The sequence below is a fragment of the Alosa pseudoharengus genome, unplaced genomic scaffold, assembly GCF_046254945.1.
Source record: "Alosa pseudoharengus isolate Yale_2024_CS ecotype anadromous, Long Island Sound unplaced genomic scaffold, YU_APseudo_1.1 YU_APseudo_1.1_scf_9, whole genome shotgun sequence".
Lineage (NCBI taxonomy): Eukaryota > Metazoa > Chordata > Actinopteri > Clupeiformes > Clupeidae > Alosa > Alosa pseudoharengus.
The window spans coordinates 34,914,276-34,937,376 of record NW_027468881.1 but is presented as its reverse complement, the minus strand read 5'-3'; the positions used below and the strand labels follow the sequence as shown (position 1 = coordinate 34,937,376).

General features: G+C 39.6%; 3 protein-coding genes across 3 annotated transcripts; all 3 read right to left on the bottom strand.

Moving 5' to 3' along the window:
* Positions 1-2,097: 2,097 nt before the first annotated feature.
* On the bottom strand, positions 2,098-4,124 carry hoxc8a (homeobox C8a). The gene is made up of 2 exons (XM_076276006.1): positions 3,654-4,124; positions 2,098-2,408 (listed from the first exon to the last, which is right to left on the bottom strand). Exons 1-2 carry the CDS (start codon positions 4,093-4,095, stop codon positions 2,098-2,100), a joined length of 753 nt encoding a protein of 250 aa, XP_076132121.1. The 5' UTR covers positions 4,096-4,124.
* A 3,875-nt stretch (positions 4,125-7,999) lies between these two features.
* On the bottom strand, positions 8,000-10,154 carry hoxc9a (homeobox C9a). The gene is made up of 2 exons (XM_076276029.1): positions 9,587-10,154; positions 8,000-8,572 (listed from the first exon to the last, which is right to left on the bottom strand). Exons 1-2 carry the CDS (start codon positions 10,152-10,154, stop codon positions 8,325-8,327), a joined length of 816 nt encoding a protein of 271 aa, XP_076132144.1. The 3' UTR covers positions 8,000-8,324.
* An 8,160-nt stretch (positions 10,155-18,314) lies between these two features.
* hoxc10a (homeobox C10a) lies at positions 18,315-21,159 on the bottom strand. Its single transcript, XM_076276426.1, has 2 exons — positions 20,454-21,159; positions 18,315-18,589 (listed from the first exon to the last, which is right to left on the bottom strand). The coding sequence occupies exons 1-2, from the start codon at positions 21,157-21,159 to the stop codon at positions 18,315-18,317; spliced, it is 981 nt and encodes a 326-aa protein (XP_076132541.1).
* Positions 21,160-23,101: the final 1,942 nt, after the last annotated feature.

Here is a 23,101-nt window from a genome sequence, read left to right as displayed (position 1 = left end):
GTTGCATCGAAATAAGCACTGTATTTTCTACCAATTTCAACAGTCATAACACTTCAAAATACTGTAAGACTATTGAGCTGTTATATAGGCTATATAATTTAGCTAAAAAATTGTAACGTTTGAAAAACAGAAACCATCTTGCAGTCATAGATTTTCAGAAAACTTACAATGCCTTTCTCGCGACAATACAATCTTCCCTCAGGAAAGCGTCTGGAGACATGCGAGGGTCGGCTTCTCCAGGAGTTCTCTGAAGCCTGAGTGTGCAGCCTTGCCTTACACTATTGACGCTGTCGGATTGTTTGCCACTGAACCCTCAGCAGAGACCCTGCTTTAGGCCCCTGTGGACAGGTATTGCTTTTGTGGCTCGTCAGTGACGCAGTGGATGATATTCCTTTTGCGTTCAGAATGTATTTCCGCAAAATTGTGCGTTGCTTTATCTATGGAGTAGCCTAAATGCAGCCATAGGCTAGTGCTTGTTTAAATCTGATGATAACCCAAACATCCACGAGTAGTATCTAAAACTTTTGCATATTTTATATGTTTTGTCTTCAACACTTTGCCTGAGTCGACTAAATCTGTCACGGAGGCAGGGAAGCAAGTCAACCGACTCCAGTGACACATATCAGGTGTGTTATAGGCTATCATTTAACAATTGGAAGCCTTTTACAGCCTACTTGAATATTTGCTTGCATGTCTTTCTCCAACCTGTTTCCTATACGTATAACCTACCTGTACCTGACCCAATATCCAGAACCGATCCATTACCAATTTTCAACAACCTGAAAACGTTCTGAATGTTGAATTTATATCATTGCATTCGATGCAAGCAATGTGCACGTTTAAGGTCATGAAAGCGACTAATCTTTTGTTTAAAACATGTTATAACTGCCGAAAATGAGCGAAAAAGACAGCAAATAAGATTAACCATTTTGTTTATTTTCCTTTTATGCCAGTAACAATGGCGTGGACACACACATTTCTGTCTTTTCACATGAGAAACACCAGTAAAACGAGCATATCGTTAACAGTAAGATATTACAAGACATACACAAAGATTATATTCAGTGCAATCGAAAATCTAAGCTATTATCACCAGCACGTTAAAATACCACTCCTTAATAATATAGAATAATAATTGGTGCATGTATGATGATCTACATATAAATGTGCGTTTTCTATAGGCAGTTTAAGTTGTTGGGGAAATTTGTAAGTGTCATACGGAAATACAGAAGAGCCAATGATTGGAATACAAATTCTCATAAGGCAAAGGCCTCTTTGAGTAGGTAGTGCTTGGTATACTCTTGGTAATATCTCAGCTTGGCTTTGAGCTAATGTCTTCTGAAGACATTCAAAGGGGTAATTATTGAGAAAATAATTGGCCTCCAAAATAAAAAAAACACATGTGTATTAAAAACGTAAGTGTCCGTTGAGAAATCTATATTGCAAGTTCCCCAGGCTTAGGTAGCATTTTCAGGAGTTTGAAAGGGTTACTTACAATAAGGTCAAATCAAATAATTACGGGTTTGTAATAATAATAATAATAATAATAATAATAATAATAATAACAATAATAATGTAATCTATAAAACTATATGTCTGCTGGGATGATTTACAATTGCCAGTGGCGTAGGCTATCCGGTCCTTTTTTTATTATTACTTTATCACGTCTGAACTGATTCTTGACAACAGCTGTGAGTACATTTACAAAACCTTCAGCTGAAGGGCAATCAGTTATTAGTTTGGACAAAACATACAAAGTTTCCATTGATAACACTTCAAGTTTGAAATATGAAAGAATATTGAAACTACAGCCCCTGTTTGTCATGCGATTTAATCCTTACATGTTTTGATAACGCACTAGACTTTCAAAACAGGGTTAAATAATCAAGGAACCTATGGGCTTGGGTCATGTTCGCGTGTACTGAACAGTCTGGATCCATAGATACACGAAGTACCTTTCCTTGGTTGTGTGGGATAGATTGTGATTCTCTGTTTTCTGACTGAAATCATAGTCATAAACAAGCACCCTCCCCCCTCTTTCCCCTTCATCACCTTTTCGTGAGACCCTCAGCCATATAACCATAAAAGATCATAAAATCACTCCTTCGTCTCCTCTTTCTCTTCCGTTTCCTTGTCGTCCCCTTCGTCCACTTCACCGTCCTCGTTGCCCTCCTCCTCAGCCTCGGTCTCTCCCCTCTGACCCGGAAACTTGTCTTTGTTGTTCTCTTTTTTCCATTTCATTCTCCGGTTCTGGAACCATATTTTGACTTGTCGCTCGGTGAGACTTAGGGCATGGGACACTTCAATTCTCCGCTTGCGTGTGAGGTAAGGATTGAAAAGAAACTCTTTCTCCAGTTCCAGAGTCTGGTAGCGGCTGTACGTCTGTCTTCCATTGCGTCTTCCAGGGGCTTAAAGTAAAAGAAGTATATGATCACTAAGTGTATGTGACATTCAGAATACAGACATTTTTATATCAATCTCACACCTATCAACATACTGTATTGTATTTAGAAGGACATGGTTAATAAATAAAACAATGAACAGACCGAATGAAATCATCGATCGACAGTCTTTTAATCTGCTAAAATATTGTTTTCTCTCAACTTACTTGGACTAAGTTGATGGTGATAACCAATGTTATAACAATCAAGCAATGACATCGAGATACTCTGTATGTTCAGCGGAGTCATCCTTAAAAAAAAAAAGATAAGTAGGCCTAGCCTATCGTTTTAACAGGCCATCTCGTCATTGGCATGTATATATATGCACGTTTGGTTGTACTGATCTGCACAGCCATTTCAGAGCTCTCTCTCTTTCTCTCTCTCTCTCTCCCTCCCTCTCTCTCTCTCTTTCTCTCTCACACACACTCTCTCTCACACACACACACACACACACACACACACACACACACACACACACACACACACACACTTTCACTTTTACGCAGAGATATCATTAATTTAAGTCTATTTGACATAAATAAAAAGGTTATTGTATGTATATTTGTTTGTATCGGATTGGATGAGGATAATCAGGCATTTTGAATATGTGATGTGGAAAGTTGGAGCTATACTTTTCAGTGCCATTAAACTGTACTGTAGGCTACTGTATCCCTACCACATGTAAATGACAACACTTCACGACTATATTATAAATCTTTCCTGATGGTCCACTGACGATGACAGCGAAGATAAATAAACTTCAAGCTGCTGTGCCTCATGCTCTGGCATAATTGTGCTAGGGTATGAAGTTGACTTATTAAACGGACATGCTTTACTGTCGCTGCTGTTGTTACAGGACTATACACAACTAACGAACTAACAGAAGACATCTGCAATCAAAATCCAAGATCTGCAACCTTTTTACCATGGCTGCATTTTGACCATACCACAAGATTACATGGCAATTGGGCGAAATGCATGCAAGTAGAAGTATTCAAAAAGTTGCTTGTAGCACTAGGTCAGTAATAAAGTTGAAATTTGTATATGGTTTGTTGGCTAGAGTTATTACATGACAAGAAAATATTTTTCTTATTCCCTTTTTTATACTTCCTTTCTCACACGCTTACACAAATATACACTCACAAATCCTATACATACATACTCAAGTTCGCACGAGCACACAAGATAAGAACTCAAAATAATGTTGCTAACCGTGGGGTCTCATCCAGGGGAACATGAGACTGGGAGACGAGTTTTGATTTAAGTGGCCTTGTCCTTCTCCGGGGTTAGAGCTGCTGGATTTACAGTCAGGATATTGCGTTAAACTCGCCTCTTGTTGGGTACCATAAAGCGACTGCCTCGGAATGGCCTCATATCCATAAAATTTCGTTGCATCTCCATGGCACGCCAGAGCGCAGGGGTTCTGTTGGTATCCTGGGTTTGAGATGCCCGTTGCCCCGTGATGGAAAAAATCCTGGACATGATGAGTCGGGTGTTGAAAACCCGGCGCAGTTGCTCCTGGTCCGTAGACAAGCGTGTGGCTACGGGCGACGCTTTGAGGGAACCTGCAGTCGTAGTAAGTTGGCTCCAGTGTATCGCCACCTTTGTACTTGGAGAATAAAGGGTTGACAAAATATGAGCTCATGATTAGCATGCATTAAAACGAGTCCCTTTGAAATAATTGTCCTTTATGCCTTTCGGTGGCTGCCTTTTGTTTAAGTCCTAGATCGCTGGAAGCATAGACAGGGAGAGAGAGAAACCGGAACTAGATGGAGAAATGCTGCCTCTTTGGACAATATCTGGCAGTTCTCTCTTCGACTCCCTTGTCCTCGCCACTCTCGCTCTCCCTTACACTTACTCTCTTTCACCAAGCTTTTCCTTTTGCAGTCTCAAATCCGGCTCACGGTGTGTATGGTGGATGTGTGTTAAGGTTAAAGCTGGCTAGCTCCACCGGCACAGTCACAAGCGGTCTTTTTTTTAGCTTCCCATCCAGCCACCCCCACTACAATGACCCCCCTCCTCCCCTCCTCAAACCCCACCACACACCACCGCCACCTCCACCTTCCTCTCCCCATCTTTCCGCATGGGTTCAGGCGTCCACCTTGGGGGAAAACATTTAATAAATGATTATAAGGAGGCCCAATTTTTACATTTGTGTCTTATATACATCAGCAATGTAGCGCCAGCACGTGGTAAGTCTGAGGTACTCCACATAACCAAAATTATTAAAATAAATTATATTATTATTGTTTTCATATTGTAACTCATTTGCATCCGCAATGTTTTAGCCAACAGTTTTACAGTCATGCACAATAAGTCTTTCATTCCCATTTAACATATCTTGGCATGGTATAACGATGGTGGAGGCCATTTTACAAACATGGCATTTATCTATTTTTATAAATCGGTTATCTTAGTGGTGCGATGCAGCTAAACCGCTAGTCGTATTAAAGTCAACCTTGATATGGGTAGGCCTAATATGCATACGCCTAATGTAGACACACAAATAGCCTTATGTGTCAGCAGCGAAATACAAATAAAATTGACCAGCGAGTTTCATGTCACTGACTCCTCTGACCCTGCTAAACCTTTCGTGAAAAGTTGTAAATCTGCCCCGCAGAGTTAATAAAATTGAGCTTGGATGCCTCGTTATTTTCCGAGACACCATCATATCACGTTGTTTATTTCGGCTGCGCTGGTTGAGAGGGCCTCCTTTAAGTATACTCTTGTGGTTTTGTGGCGGTACTGACGATTTTAACACATCATCGTAAAATATGAAAGCACACAGAGAGAGTTTATAGACTTTTCACAGTCTATAAAGATGCAGATTACTGGTCATTTCTGGCCTGGTTAGAACCTTGTTTTAAAATTTGAATTATTCTTCATGGCTACAATGATCAGGAATAGCACAATTAGCCAAAATCTCGGCAAAAAATAGTCTAACATAATACTACTAATAATAGGCCTAACAACAACAACAATAATAATAATAATAATAATAATAATAATAATAATAATAATAATAATAATAATTTATATTTGTTGTTTTGCCGTAGTTCGGCTATGGTCTAAGAGTCATAAGAAACATTTACAATTTCTATAGTTTTCAATCCATGATAAAGAGCCTATTTGGACATGACGTGTGAATGAAATTATATTGCAATTATTGCAAGTATAGAAGTCCTCCAAAACATGAGCTATAGCCCTCCTTCGATAATTGTATATTTTTTTCTATGTATGCACCCCAAACCATTAACATACAGTGTCTGAGTAACTCAAGCCACAGTCTAATCTATACAGTCTGAATCTATAGGCTACAGATGTAAGGTACTAAATTATAGACGCTTTCTATAAGATATATAGGGCTACGTTTTAGTAAACATCTCTCGCTTTCCACCAGGAAGATTTTGCCTCAGGACATTTCAAATGGCCTAAGCATTCCTCCAGTACTCCAAACCCAATGCCTTCTACATTTTGGTTGTTTTGTTTAATAGGCCTGTAAAGGACCTAGGCTATTACCTACATATGTCGAATATTAAACAAAAAAACTACAATAAATATGTTCATCTATCATACTCTGAATCATAAAGATAACCATATATCTGTAGGCTACTATTCAACGAACAACTGAGTTCTTTTTTGAGGTCAATGTGTAGCCTAACTCGACAGACATGCTCTTCGTCACAGCACTCGCATTGTTGCTTAGGCCTAGGCACCAATTTTCAGTCAACAGCGTCATCTAGCGTTCAGATGGGATACCTACATTACGTCATTCAACACACAAATTGCAGGATTGCCCTCAGATATTTGCCCCTTATTTTCTTTTCGGCGCAGTAACTGATTTGCGAACACATATTCATAATAGCCTAGTACGCTGTCATGGCTGGGAAAAGTAGCCCACTCCTTTCGATTCTGTTGGAAGGGATAAGCCCACAGGGCCTACAGTTAATCTACAACCTAGCCTACATTAAACAGGGTGCAGTGCTGATTTGTCCTTGGGTGGATAGCTGTTAATTCCTTTTTTAGAATATAGGCTACTCTTTCTCGCCGAGAGGTGTGGGGAAAAGCATGTTATTTCCAGCAGGCTTCAGGGTCTAATGGCACCCAAAGCCCCCTTTGAACGGATCCACCATGAGTGTCCATTAAACCATAAAGTAATTTATCCCAGACGTCTAGCCAGTTCGCCGGGTTTGCTTTGTTCGTCTGCATTTGAGACAAACAACGTAAGACTGTAAAACGAGGGCTTTTTTGTCCTGTGCGGAAATGCTCTGGATTAGGCTTTGAAATTTCAGCATCCTGTTCGTATTGTTAGCCAATACAAAACGGCAATTTCACCCGATGTCAGGAAACAAACGCCAGACACAGAGACTTATGGCTCTGGTTTCTAGACAAAACGTAAAATAATAATAAAAACACACACAAACACACACACACAATATATGTATATTATTTAAGCTTAAAATAATTACTTAAGACCAATCTGTGGATCTATGTGGAATATGTTTAGGCCTACACTGCAGTGATAATATTCTTAGCATGTTACCAAGTAGCCTAATATAGTCCACTTTTGCTCTGTGACCATACACTGATAGTGGGAAACGGTCAAAAACAGCAACCATTTAGGCCTACTTTTTTCCCATTAGGCTAGTGATATCTGTGAGTCATATTGCTACTGGTGGCAGGCTACCTGTGAAGACACAGCGTCCATATTTAAAATATGACTACATTCTTTGAATATAAATCTCTCTCTCAAAAGTCTCTCATTTGTTAGGCTAATTATACCATGAGGGCCAATACGTAAACAATATTTGTCTTCGAAAAAAACAATATGGCCCATTGCTTAATTAGAAAAGTCTAACACTCAACGTTAAGTCTTAGGTGTAGGCCTGTCACATTCATTGTATATGCTAAGGCCTACTTACAGCAAAATCATATAGCCTACTATCCTATCCTTTCTAGAGGACTATGCTTGACCAGCCTGTAGCCTACACGTTGGTCAAAATACAATTCGTCTATCGTCTTCCAAATAGCTATGAGAATAGCTATGAGTTTTGCTTAAATTTCAAGGGGCACTGTACGGTATCGTAATACGATGCAAAGTTGTTTTCAGCCTTTTATTGACATAGGCATATGTGTGTTCATGCTTTTGATTACTTTTGTGACGTTTAAATACTCAGTTTATAATGTGATATTTAGTGGTAGCCTATCTATCCAGCGACAAGGAGCAGGCTAGGTCGCCATCTGAAATCCGGCCTACAGCCTGATGTAACAATAGGTCTACTATAAAATTATGAATCACAAATATTTGGATGTTGACCATATATTTGAACAGAGCAATGGAGAAAGAAAACAAACGTAAACAGAACTATTGAAAATACACGACTGGGTACATCGAAAATCTACAACACCACGAAGACATTAGCACATAGGGTATTTGGACGAAAGACATTATATTTTTCTGTACAAAATATCTCACTTATTCACAAACACCCAAACATAACGAAAAGAAATAGTGTCTTGAGAAGTTCATAAATTACTAAATGAAAAAGACACGGCAGTTCAAGTATTTTCTTGCTTTTACTTCGAGGCAGCTTTTCCACCGGCCTGTATCCTTAGGCCTGTTTTAGGTTTCATGAATCCATGACTAAAAGGGTTTCCTCTAGCATAAGCAAGCAATATTTCACCTCTGTAATTAAATCGCGCCAAATTCTTGCTCCAAAAAGACATAAACAATAAAATATACTAAAGGAGTCCGTTTCACAGGTCACAGGAATGAATACAACTGTTTACTGCATAAGACATTTCTTGGCCACAGTTCCTCTTGGTGTGTGTGTGTGTTTGGTGAGACTGTGCACTCTGGTGGGGTTGTTTGTTTCACAGTTTTTATGACTGTCCTTTGTTGTCTGTTTTCTCTTTATTCATTTTTTTCATCTTCATCCGTCGATTCTGAAACCAAATTTTAACCTGTCTTTCGGTTAGGTTAAGGACTCTGGCAACTTCGTAGCGTCGGTCTCTGGTAAGATACATATTGAACAGAAATTCTTTTTCTAGTTCCAATGTTTGATATTTGGAGTATGGGCATCTTTTTTTCCTCGTCGATCGCGCATGGATCCAATTGGCCACAGGGTTATCTGTGTAAAAAATAAGGAAAAAATAGATGATTTAGTCATGATTTACCTCAATACACTTAAACTCTGCTTAGAAAAGAAAAAGAGTGTGACTTCAGAGGTGAGCAAACCTGCTAAAGTATCTACGCACTTGCCCTCGACTGAGGGCACAGGCCTCCAGTAATTATGGCAAACTATCAGATCTGATTCCCGTGCTAAAAATCGCTTAGTACAGTGAAAAGGCGTCATAAAGCAGGCCAAGTGAATGCACCTATTCGCTTTATAGGCCCATAAAGAACTAAAACGCCCTGTGGTCTCCAGCCCTTATAGTGCTGCAGTCGCGGTATAGGAGCCGGCTCTGTAACACGGCACAAGTTGTTTCTTTAAGTAAAGTCTTTGTTTGTTGAACTCAAATAGCTGATATCCGCCATAGTAAGAAATAAAATAAATCCATGAGCCATCACTTATATTTATAAGGACTATGATAAAAGAGGATGCATTATAAATGTGGTGGGCCTATATTTTGGGTAAATGGTAGCCTATCAATACCCAGAAATTAAAAGAGATAAAATTGAAGATGTGAGCCCCTCCGTAAAGTAGGCTACAGGTAAATTATGGGCTATGTAAATTGGCTAGACTATACTGTCACCGTCATAGAAATTATCATTAGGGTAAAAATAAATGAGCAATGCTAGCACTGGAGCTAAATAACAAGGACTTTGGTTCTTTGAAAGGAGGGCTCACTCTCCACCTCGCCATTAATTGGACTACTAGAATTTTATAACCATTTACAACCCAATGTTTGGTGTGTGTGTGTGTGTGTGTGTGTGTGTGTGTGTTGGTACGCGCGCGTCTCTGTGTTTTCCTTTTCCAATACCTAAGAAAGCCTTCTCCCCGGTTAGTCAGATTACAACAGACAGGGATTATTGAAATATACACCTCGTGAATCTGGGAGCCAGATGTTAATATCTACAAAGAGAAGACACACTATTGCAATAACACAACAGCACATTGTGAATGAACATAGATTCAACTTACTCGGGTCTAATTCTGGTTTCTCGTCTTTTTCTTTTCCGGAAGAAAGAATCTCCGTCTCAGGCGATGGGTTGTGCGGCTGCGTTTTCTCTCGGATGTCTGCCGGGGAGCAGTACAGATAATCCGTATAGGTGCGTCCGTTGGCGGACAAACAGTCTCCGGTTCTATGCTCTTGAAAGGCGTCGGGCTTCAAACCATAATGCCGACTGTTAGCTGGATAGCCAGGAAAGGATACGGCACCAGGAATTGGTTCTAGCCATGATCGTACATATCTCGAGTCCGTTCCCAAATGAGGTTGGTGAGTGTATGGGTGGTACACCACTGAAGACTGGGAGTGAACAGGGGCCCAGGAGGTAGTGAAGACGGTTGGTTTCGGGGCAAAGCTGCAGGAAGGGTAGTCTCCACACTCAGGCACCAGAGTTGTCGAACGGGGACCGGAGGAAAGCGGACCAGCAGAGGAAAAGCGAGTCGACAATACATCATCGTTTTCATGGTTTATCAAAGAATCCACATAATAATTAGTTATGGGACCCGTGGTCGACATTATCCGTCTCCTCTCTTTTACATGCATCCGATTATTATATGGACTGTAGGCTATGTGTACTTTTTTATCTACCCATAGAACAATCAAGCAGGTAATTATTTCTCAAACCGTCTTCATCGTCTATTGGCTGACTCTGCAACACGTGATTATATTTACCCCCACAAAAAAATGCACAGTGGATCAATGCGCGACTTGTCCTGGGATAGCAATGCACTTCGGGATAACAGTGTGGTGATTTTAAGATTTCTCTCAAAGGGACGCCAGGATAAAAGTATAACTCCAATCCTTTGGTCTAGCTATTCTTATTCAAAAGATATTTGTGAAGCCGCGTCGCTGTACGAGGTACGTTAAGATCTAGCAATGGCACTATTTTTTTATGTAATTAATCTTTGTCGAGTCTGTCCCTACATCTGTGGGAAGCACTGTGTGCGCCAGTAGGATACTTCAGTAACACCGCTTTCGATAGTAAAATCCACTATTTGACTCCAAAGGTATTGTTTTTGTCCCTGATTGACATTTATAGTGTGTCTGATTTCCCCCTAAATGTGGACAATTCCTGTGCTTTCACAGACCCCCAAAGTCTGGTCTGTTGAGTTGCAGTGCGTCTTTAACACACTGGAATTATAGTTTCCATGAGTCACAAATAAACACAAGCAGGACATCCCTTGTAAAATGATGTTTTTTAAAACCGGGGAGGTGGGAATACCTACATCCTCACAGACGTATCTACAGCTACATTCGGCAAGTGGCCGTGCATGTTTTTATGTCCTTCAATAAATTTTTACGAGGACCATTTGATTGTTCATAAACGTGTCGTTAATAAAACTGCAGTTGAGTTCCCAGTATAGCATAAAACCAACACGAGGCTTGTGAAAAAAGTCCCATCAAACAGTGATGGAGAATAAACCAACTTGCAGACAAGGGGAAATAGAGACCAATATGGGCACAATCCTTTTCACATTATCATCGCCAAACAAATTGTAAAAGTGCTTGCGCATATGTAAATGTATAATGTAAATGCAGGCATAATTATTCTTAGCCTAGAAGAAATCCCTAATAGTTTCTGCATGTCTAATAACACACGAGCCAGAATTTATTTTACTGTGTAGATTGAATACTCACTGCGCCTAGGCTACAAGTAGGCCTATACATTTGGTTATATTGTTTTACCGTCATATTTGCTTGTTTGGTCCTATAACTGACATAAGGTAGCCTAGGCTGAGTTGCTGTCCGGTTTAGTCTTTGCATGTGGTATGCAAACAACAAGTTTATATCATCGTGGGACTCGTAATCTGTAGTGCATGGTGTGCTTGATTCAGAAGATCTGATTTGGCCGATTTCGTAGACATTTCTCGTTCACAGACAAATTCGGAAGAAACGGCTCGACTAAACTCGTTCATAAAGATGTGTGAGTAGGCTATGAGATTATTAATGGTAAGTATCACGTGCAAACAGCCACAATACGGGTAAACTACAATACTTTTTAACGATTAAGTCTCTTTATTAAGTCTCTTTTTAAGTGTCAGACAGACCTACAATTGAAAAATGTGTCTGCCCACAACAGCAGACAGATAACAGGTGCTGAGTTCTTGGTCTACAACTCGAGGATATGATATTGACATTCGGCATTGTCCAAATCAGTGCATGTCTGCTGTCATTGTCAGCGTTAGGCCCAGTATCCAGGCGGCCACATGAGGTCAGGCTTTTTTCCTCAAAATCTTTCCTCTAAAGCAACACACACATACACACACGTTCACATTTAAATCAATTTACATTAGTCTCATTCATATTGTTGGGGTTTCATCTATTATTATTATGATTATGCTTATTATTAGGCTATTATTATGAGTATTATTGGCTGCAGCCGTAACCTCGACTAGGCTTTAACTTAGGCTAGATGCATGAAATAGGTTCGTTCAGCCTATAAGCAGACTATCAGTCTAGATACTTACGATAGTTATTGTTAACATGAATTAGTTGAGTTGAAAGATTTTCCTATTTATTTAGACTGTTTTCAAATCCGGGAAAATACATTATTTCACAAGTAGCCTTTCCTGAAAGTGTAGCCTACTTTTACGAATTAAGCACTCTTACCATATCATGATGTCAAGCTGACGCACCTAATGCACGAATATGTTTACTAAATTCTATAAAGGGTAGCCTGTACAGCGTATGGGTTCATGTGAAATGCATCTGCCTTAACGCCATAGCATAGCCTACATCATGCCCGCAAATGTTCCAAAAACGACTGTAGTGTTTGTAGTGCAGTGTACGACTACATTCTTTTCTCAAAAGCTTTTGATAATAAACAATAATTAATAGGCAATATTCGTGTCATTTTCCATTGTTCATGCCAATCGTGACACTTACCTAGGAACCTAGGAACAGTTTTCCTTTACGTCTCGGTTTGTTTGGTTTCTTCCTTGTAATTTTAACTTTTTTATCCTTTAATTTATCAGATTTGTGCCATCTATAAAATATTACAATGGACATGTATCTGAAAGATTAGTAGCCTATAGATAACTGATTTAAAACATCAGTTTTGTCTGGCTTGTTGTTTACAATTAGGCCTATACTAGATTATATCATCATAACCACACCCATTTATCAGATGTCGTAAGCCTTATTTTAGGCTAGCTCAATTGTTTTAAATATGATAATTTTGTCATATTGTTAGGTAACGTTAATGTCACTCTTTACCTTGTCTTCATCAGACTGCGAATTCAATTTGCCTAGTTAATTTGACAATTTGACTCCCCAATCCGATCCATTCCGCATTGCGTGACAAGTTCTTTCATCCATATAAACTAGTTGTAGACAATAGGCCCTGATTGACATTTTGTTGCCTGAATTTATTTTGATGTTTTGTAAATAAAAAAATATTACGCCTCAGTTGTCTGGGCTTTTCAACTAAATGGATATTTGACAAACATAGGCCTACGCCAATCTGTGAGTGTAAACAAAAAATAACATAATAACATTTATAGAGTAGAGGCAAACAATTGTATGTTTGAAATAGTCCGCTCAAATTATAGTGACTTTGGCTTAACCGTTTATACTTCTCTGTTGGGTGCTAGTGACCCATGATACAATGAGACAATCCGAATTATTCTATCTGTGGGGATAGGCTATCCATTGTATAAATACAGTGCAGCTCAGTTTTCTGTAAATGTAATAATATTAGGATGACTTAAAAAGGCAACCCGTGGTGTTTAATGATTGCCATGGGTTTGGATTCATATAATATTATCTAAAAATATAACCTCTCCTCCCGTAAACTAAACGGCCTACTTTCCTATAAAAAATAGCGCATCAATGCTTGCTACAGCACGCCATATTACCTAAAATGGTGTCCTTAAGGCTGCAGCGAATGCTTCATGCAATTTGATTCTGTGGTCTCGAGTCTCGACTGCATGTTTTCGGTCAAGGTTTGGCTGGTGACGTTTTGCACTCCGCGCACGAACAGAAAAGCCCACGCTTGCCTCATCAGTGTCGCCCCTTTGGCAGCACATCAGAGGCACACAACCTGTTTCAATTGGCGCAATTGGATACATCTATTCATGAATCCATAGTCTTGTGTACAAATAGCCTAGATAGATAAATATAGATAGATACTTTACTCATCCCGAGTGTTAGAAATGTTAGAAATGTTTGCCTATTTTGAATGTGACATCTCATATTTGCTATGAGACGTGTTTAATGAAACAGGATTAATTAATATGTTCATGCAGCACCTTTCAATATGTGACTGACAATGAATGAGCATAGTAGGTATAGGCTACTTAGGTATAAATTCATTCCTTGCGAATACAAACCAGTGAGTAACAATTGCCATAGATTCGTAACTTTTTGTAAATCTGGCTAGTCTATATCTTATGATCACCTGGTTATGCTTATTGCTCAATGCCTACCTGAATGGCAAAACATGATTCCAGACTAACCTCCAAAGGAAGGCTATAAGGCAGATTCACGTATTACGCTAGAAATGCAGTTATTGGTCAGTCGTCAAATGGATGCGTAACGTTAGACGCCTACTCTTGAATTTGACTGACAACTAAAACAACAAAAACAACTAAACAACAAAAACTATTATCATGAATTGAATCTACTCGTGTACATATATGTGTACATAAATAAGGCTACAAGACATTAACGAATATGCATTTAATGTTATGAAGTATTGTGATCTTCCATGTATGTCTAATGTAGGCTATACTTTGAATTGGCTATGAGATGCATGTTTTGACCAAAGACATCTGTAATAAAATGAAGAAGTGTGTAGCCTACTATATGTTTTTGTGTCTTCATTTTGTAGCACACACACACACACACACAATATGATTTGCCTATGGTCATCAGTATTTAGTCCTTAGAAACTATAGCCTAAACGTAATTGGCGTCACTCAACCTTTGATATGTATTCATTGGCGCTTAAAGTTGTGGCTACAAATAGCCAAGGTTTTGCAATAATATTTATTAATTTGCCTACATATAATACAATTACACCTACCTCTTCTCTCAGTACCTGTGAAAGTCTATTCCGCCATATAAAACGAAAACTTGTATCCGAATCGAAATGGCCGCATTTTAGATAAGCACCACTGGGAGGCCTGTATTTCAATATCTTGTGTATAATTCAGTGTGTCCACGGACAAAATATGTCCACTATGGCTGAAAACACTATTTCACTAGTGATGTGTGTTTGTAGTATATTGGCAACATTTTACAGTGCCAGGCCTGAGATCTTAAAACAATTAAATCCCAGGATGGTTAAACGGCGAGGCATTGGCTAAACTAGCCCGTGAGCTACGAAAACCTTGATAGATCGACTTAAATAATTATTCAGTTTATCCACTTCTGAACTCCTTAGAGGATGGCTCCTGTTCATCAGTGCCAATTTGTGACTTTCTCTCCCAAGTTACAAGCTGCATACGCCCAGTCCTCTGACTACTAGTGTGTGTTGTATGTATAGCCTATTTTAAATATAAAACAATATATGATCACCATATATTACACTCTGAAAACCATATGGACATTTCATAATTCTCGTTTTCTCTCCCTCCCTTTGCTGTAATCTATACCAAAGTTGCCTTCTACATCCTTTGCATGCCGTAGCCTACGACTGGTAGCGTCTTTGTGGCTATTACTCGATTAGAGATTCTACACAGAGAACATAGACAACACTTTGTGTATAGCTTCTGCTCAAAGTAGGCCTGAACATCCCGAACTGCACTAAATCGCAGGCTATTCTTCGCAAATTGCCGCTGTATCCGCCGTGGAGGTATCCATGTCCTGTGGGGGCCATCTCACGTGCTGTAAACTCTTTGTTGCTGGCGCATTCCAAAGGAGAAGTCATTCACTCAACTGAATGAAAATGACTTTGGATTCCAGACTGTCTCCTAACGTCTCAAACAGCTGAGCTGTACAGGGGGGTAGGAGGTTGAGGTGCTAGGACAACAAGAAAATATTTACAGCACAACTGTTTCACTGCCACGCAAGACACTTGACTGTGCTACGGCTCACATGAAAAGGACTGTCTGCAAATGCAATAGGCCTATAATAAATAATTGAAGGATTGAATGCAAATGGACATTTGAATTTAGGGGACGTGCCATGTGTCATGAAATGTTACCTATTTTGTAGGTACCTATTCATAAACACCTTACAACTTTATTTTTTGTTTTTGATCAGGTTGGAGCATATCTATTAAAAGAGTCCTCCACAAGAGTTAAAGTAAAATGCATAGTGAAATACTTTGCAATGTGCTGTTACATATTCTCATTCAAAGACGTTTGTTTATATTAGTTTTCCAAACTTGAATTGTGCGCCTAAGCCTACATACACACACGCGCGCGCGCACACAAACACACGCACGCACACACACACACACGCGCGCGCGCGGGCACACACACACACGCACGCCACGGTCTACAACATCAAAAAGTAAACAGATCCTCATAAAATGTACCACCAAAATAAATCAATACACAACAGTAGCGTAAGAGGTAACCTGCATATTAAATATCTCAAGTCCGCATCTTACCAACCGGCTTTTAAACTATTTTTGGTTTCACTCGGCAGCAGATATCTCTTCTTTCTGTAGCATAATTTTTGGAATGTATTGTATTCAATTTGCTCTTCCTGTTAACAACCATCAACCCCTCCTATCTATCTATCCATCCATCTATCTATCTATCTCAAAGATGACAGATAGGAGTGATATGTCAAAACACTGACTTCCATGATCCAACTTCCAACCAAAATATGGGCCCAAGTGTTTGTGCGGTCGAAGTTTATCCCTGAATGTTTACAACCCATTCTTCCCCTGAGAACCTTACTTGATTTTACAACCAGTCACATAAATGGAACCAAAGCTGAGAGGGGAGCCTGTCCCGGCTGTAACTGTGCAGTTCATTTACAAAGCCATTTGCGAGGATTTCAGTGGTGTAATTTAACGGCAATTGTCGCCCTTGATGAAGACGAACTGACGTAATCAAGGCAGTTTCTTGTTGCCGAGCCAGGATGCCAATCCCAACAACATGAAACTACCTAAACCACGCATCAGCTGCGCGTAACTTGTAATCCAGCGGGGAGGACAAACGACACATGCACCAGAAACAAGTAAGAATAAAAATCAACCATACAGTTTGATGATATAACTGGCCGCTAGTATGCTAATTGTAGTTTCCTTTTAAAACACATGGCTTGATTCCTGTCCAATTCAGTCGTGACATGAGATTTTGAAGTCTACTTCCAGTAGGCAGTAGGCAACCACAAACAAACTAACAAAATAGTGTTGTTATCATGATGGACTTCACGACCTGTCAAAATCCCATGGAATTAGTAGTAGGGTAGGCTATTTCAAATTGGTGTCAGCTAAAGTGAAGGAAGCATGCAGCTTGGATATTGTAGGCTATGTTGACGCGAATTAGAATTCGTCTAAACAAAACAACAATTACAACCAGTAGTCTGTCTTAAATGCAGGAAGTATCCCAAACGTGCTAAACAGCTACAAATGAACCCTGGAGATGCGCAGTAGCCTAACCACCTCGTCGGTGACATATGCAAAGTGCATTTGTCAAAGGTAAAACCAAACCACTGTACTATTGCAACCAGGACTCAGTTAAACCTGTCTGGAAACAGCTGCCACGATATCTCGTGTCTTCGCCAGAGGGTGAGAGTAAATAATGACATACTGTGTCCTACCTTACGAATCGTCGAAGACCGTGCACGGGGTTGTCCATCTTGTCATCAGCTTCCTGAAGTCTTTTCTCTTATTAGCCATCCATCGTAGGTCCTTGGTATAAAAGTGTTCCATTATTCCCTCTAGCTAGCTGCTAGTTCCTGGAGGCAACGAGTTCGCAGACCGCTTCGGTGAATCCAGCACATTGCAGTCCCGGCTATGTGGATTAAGCCCTCCTCCACTCACCTTTTAATGCATCTTTACTGCAGCAGCACATTATATTTGCAGATCATAAAATCCACCCCCAGCGCTTTGCAGGACTGTCCTGACATTACAATTTTATGACCTTGACTTACTGTGGTCACCTGGATAATATTTAAATCAACGTTATGGTCTCCCACTTATATTAGAGAACTGACACACTCTCCCTCCTTTCTTCTTCACTCTCTCCTTGTGCCTCTTTCTCTGTCTTAAGTGATGTCAGCAAGGACAACCAGGGGAAGCAGATCAAAGCATGTCTTGCATTATTTTGGCCAACCCCTAGTTTATTATTATGATCCTTTGAAAGGAATCACATTATATTTTAGTCACCAAATGATAAATGCATAAGAATAAAACAATGTACATGCAGAATACATCGTGCAAATTGTATGGGACACTTACAACATATAAGCTCACAAAATACATTATAAGAATGTTGAGGGCATCTTATACAAAAAAAGCGTAAAGTTTACTTTCTGGGCAATCAATATTCCGTATGACGGCTATTTACACTATGAGGTCAATGTCTTAATCAGGCTTTGTACAGGACCAAGTCAAGCTGATATTAATTGTAAAGGTTTCTTTAGAATTGTGTAAACAGAATTGTGTTTGTATCATCCGCATAAATCTCCCAATCCCTGATCATAATCCACATGCTCGAACGCGCGCGTGTATGCGTGTGTGAGTGTGTGTGTGTGTGTGTGTGTGTGTGTGTGTGTGTGTCTGTGTGTTCGCACATCAATTTAATGGAAATTGTAGCCTGTTAGCTCACGAACTCGGCTCTCTCTATTTAGCTTCTTCAGTTTCATCCTTCGATTTTGGAACCATATTTTGACCTGTCTATCAGTAAGGTTGATACTCTTGCTGATCTCCAGGCGGCGCTCACGGGTCAAGTACATGTTGAACAAGAACTCCTTCTCAAGCTCGAGAGTCTGGTACTTTGTGTATGGGCATCTCTTCTTTCTTCCACTTTTTGCCTTAAGCCAGTTTCCAGTTGTCTTTTCCAATCGATCCTCATCTGTAGGATAACAGATATACCAGGTTATATTAGCCAAATTTACGTTCACATCATCCAGAATTATCAGAATAACTTTTGTTTGAATCCAAATTCCATTAATTCAGCACTGATTTAAGTATGCAGAAATCCTATCTCTAAACCTTTAGATTAAGTGACAATGGTGGGTGAGATAAACGTTTTTATGTTTTTAAGGCCATGATGAGCCTATTCAATAAATTGCAATGTGGTAAGCCTAGCCTACTATCCGCAACTATCACCGTAGTCCTCATACAAGTTATTTCTTTTCAATTAAACAATAAATAAACGTATTCTAATCTACGTATGAACGGGATTATTGTGCCATTATAAATGCGATAAGTGTATCATTCAAGAACATAACTCACTGTTTTTATAGTGAAGTATTACCAGCACTGCAAATATTGTTATCATTCTACTTGACTTATTACTCCAAACTAATTTTAGTATTATATGAGGCCAAAATCAAGTGAGCAGTGTTGAAAAATGTGTACATTTTTAAAAGTGTAAGGGTTTATTACCAGACGCGCTTATGAGCCTCAGAATAGCCAAAACAGAAAGGGGGAAATGCACGACAGAACATACTCATCTACCATGATAGGACTATCTAATGTAACTCTTTTAACATAGCTCTCCAGCTTTAAACTTTTTGAGCTTTGAATTTTAGGCAAACGAAAGAAAGACATGCTTTCCCGCTCACAATATACACACTCACATTAACTAAAATTGAGCGAATCTGTATATAGGCTATACAGCATACTTTACAAGCGCCTCATACCATTTCATAAACATATTTAGACCAAGTTCACTATACAAATCAAATATATAATTATGAAATCATGTTTTATGATATCAAATGTAAAATGAAAATGTGAAAACTAACACTAACCTTAATAGTATGACGGAGGAGATCTGTTGAATAATTAAAATTATAGAAAAATGAAACATAACTAAATAAAAAAATTGAAAAAATATGAACCATGGGGAAATGTATTTGGAACATTATAAAGCCAATGAATGCAGTAGGCTAAACCTTTTATCAAGCTATTTTTTTTTCAGTGCAAAAAATATATTGGTTTCAGAATTCGATTAAAATAGCCTAGCATGGCTACACGTGTGTTATTTGCTTAACAAGATGTTCAATTTGAATGGCCTGTTTGCGCGTAATATTGCGCAAATGGGGACTGCCATGGGCCTAGTGGCAGGGGACTATGTTTTGTCTGTTCAAATGGTCCATGTAGCAAGTACGTGTGCATACCAGTGTGTGAGCGTGTGCTTGCGTTATATTGGGCAAGTGGGAGAGTGTTTATTTCAATAGTAAGTGTCTCTCTCCCTTTATGGAAAGGTGTTAATACAGTGAGCGCCGTAAACACATATCCATTCTCCATATAATTTACATTGTATGGGTCTAGCTGTCGCTGTAAAAACGTGGTACAAAATATCTCTGCAATCTAATGATACAGAGATGAATGTACTTAAAGATTATGCTGCTGGAGATGTGTGTTGTTCGAATTCAACTGTTTCACATAATATATTTTACATATTATGTTCCTACATTTATCATCTTCCCCGCAGAACTGATATTTTGTTTGATATACAGTACTGTGCGCATGTGTGTGTGCATTTAAATTGTTTGTCTACATTTGCAGTGTTTGTTAAGGTGGTAGTGTCATGGGGTGGAGAATGCGTGTGTGTATGTTTGCTTGTGAGCGCCCGTATGTGTGTGTGTGTGAAAGAGAGACAGACAGAGAGACGATACGTGTTGGTAAATTCATCTGTACAGAATTATTTTGTGCTATTAATGGTTTTAGAGATTCACCTTTCAGTTCATTTTCTGAGTCATCTGTACAGCTGTCCGTCTTAGGGCCATTCTCCTCTTTCCTAGGTTGCCCTTGGTTGGTATCATGCTCCTCAGCTTTCGTCTCATCATCAATACTGCCCTGCTTGAGCTTGCTTCTTTTGACAGACTCATCTGACGATGGGGTCTCAATGGGCGATGTTATTCTGGGCATAGAGGGAAAATCTGTTCCAAACCCACCTCCTTGTTGTCCTCCCTGGGTAGAATATCCTCCGCGGAAATAGTCGTGCGCAGCGACCGTGCTTTGATCCGTCTGCCTGGTATTGTCTCCCAATCGTATGTACGTAGTAGACGACTCGTTTGAGTCTTTAGACCTATCCGTATCAGCTTGAAATACACAAGAAATGTCTTCTTCTTTGACATTGCTTGTCGTAAAGGAACACGGATGCAAAGCCTGGGCAACAGGTTGTCCATTCCTGTAAGTTTTCGCAGCCGTTCCCCAGGCGTCCCGCTGTGACAGGTAATGCGAGTGGTGGTAAGCGCTCAGGGAGAGGCTGGTTGGTGAAAGCTCATCCCGTTTAGACAGAGGTGCGCCCAGAATACCGAAATTTCTCATCATTGAGCAGCCATAGTCTGCAGCCGTTTGCATATACATCCCGGAGTTGGCGGAGTAACCCTCACCTCTGTAAGGAGATGAACCGCCGACTAACGAATCCATTAGAAACGATCCCGCTGCCACGTTGTTCGGACATGTCATTTTGGTGTGTAAAGGACTAGCCTACCCTTTTGTTTTGCAGCAATTTCGCTTTTTCCGTGAGGGATAGGGACAGTAGGACGCTGACATCTTTTGGGGGGGCAAAAATATCAGCAACATAATTATGGATGTCAGAGAACCTTGTCATGTGATTTTCAGACCAATGAGCTTCTGGAAGTGGCCTTGATGCTCCAGACTGGGCTTACGTCACCGGGGTCAAGTTGGTAAACTTAGGAGATGTAGGGTGGAGCAATGGCGCCATCTAGCCGACATTTTCTTGTAACAACACTCTAATTCATAGGAACAAAGAACAGCTGAACCAGGCTTGGCTTTCTATTGCGGGACTGGGGCGCCTGTGGTAGACCTTTTCTGAAGAGAAATGTGAAGTACTAGCCCCCCACCCTCACCCCAAAAAGCCTGAGCCGACGTTGTTAAAGACGACTGTAAAGTGATGGCCGATATAAATGTTTACAACCTGGAGAACTCTTTAGATCGTGTCCAGGGATCCAGCCGAACTGACGAAGGCTCAATAGAGGGAATTACCTTAGAATAAGCATGAGGTATGTTCGAGTTATATCATATTAACAGGCCAATCTACTGGGTGTTGTTTTATTTTTGTTAATTTGTTGTTGCAAAGGGCTTTCAATTGAAACTGCTGTCCAATACTAATCAAATAAAGAATCCCATTGGAGTTTGCCGTTGTTCGCATTGTGTGGAGACTGCAATGTTGGTCTTAATTTAGCTTATAATATGACTGCAATCTACGTACTACTTTCGCTCCTCGGTCTGTTAATAGTATCCAAAGACATGATCACCAAATATAGATGTTTTCAAATATCTGCCAAGACGCAAGAGAACATTGATTGCTTTGATTTTGGCTGTAGACTTTTCCCCCTTTGCAGTTTGTTGTTTTGTTGTTGTTAAGGTGAAGTAGCCTAAACCTGCCGGCGAACGGTAGCCTACGCTAGGCCCATCGCTGTTGTTTTCCGCTTTACTTTTAGCCTCTTCTACAGTGGTTGGAGCCCATACGATTTCCTAACCTCACGTGTTAATAATTAATTTAGTAGAATAACACACATCCATCTGCAACACTTGTAATATAGGTATTTGAATTATTAATTTAACTGTATTTTGTGTGTTGTGTAAAGACTTACACACATACTCCAGAGTATTTAATATTAATCAAGATTAAATTATTTAACGAAGAAATCCACACTCAAAAGTACCTAAAGTTAAGTCAATAATGTTTATCTTACTTTGAGGTAATTTGGTAAAAATAGGAGTCGACATTCGTTGAATCACGTCGCCTAATTTTGGTCTTCGTGCGCTGACATCTTCGGATTATGTACGTAAATCTGCGCGTAAAATGCCTATGTTCACAAGAGAAAAATTATGTCGACTAATGATACCACAACCGTGTTACATTTTTTCTGTAGTAAATCATGATGCTCATTGATGGTGTGATTGAACGTCAAATTAAGCCATGTGATAGAAATGTGTAAACATTTTCTGTGTATTTGTTTTTTTGGGTGATTTTGAATGAAGCATTGTAAACATGTTAGCACAAAGGGTGTGACATAACATTTTGACCGATTTTTAAGCGGTTGAATGAAAGGTTGTTACATTTCGGTAATGTGAATATTATAACATAAATAAAACAACCTATACATAAGCCTACATGGGTGTCCTGCCGCCTTAAAACACCTTCAAAATTCAGATGTATACGTCTTATGCATATATGCTTTTTCACTGAAAGAAAGTCGAGTTTACTTCCTCAAACGCTATCACCCAGTCCCCTACCAACATTTAACTGAAGTAATTGTATATTTCTTCTGTAATGGAGGGTTTGTTTTGAAGGCCTTGTCCGTGGCTTTATCTTTCAGGAGCGCAGACTGAAAGGTCACTGCCAATGACCCTCCGAGGATTTTATTGCATCGGTGTGATT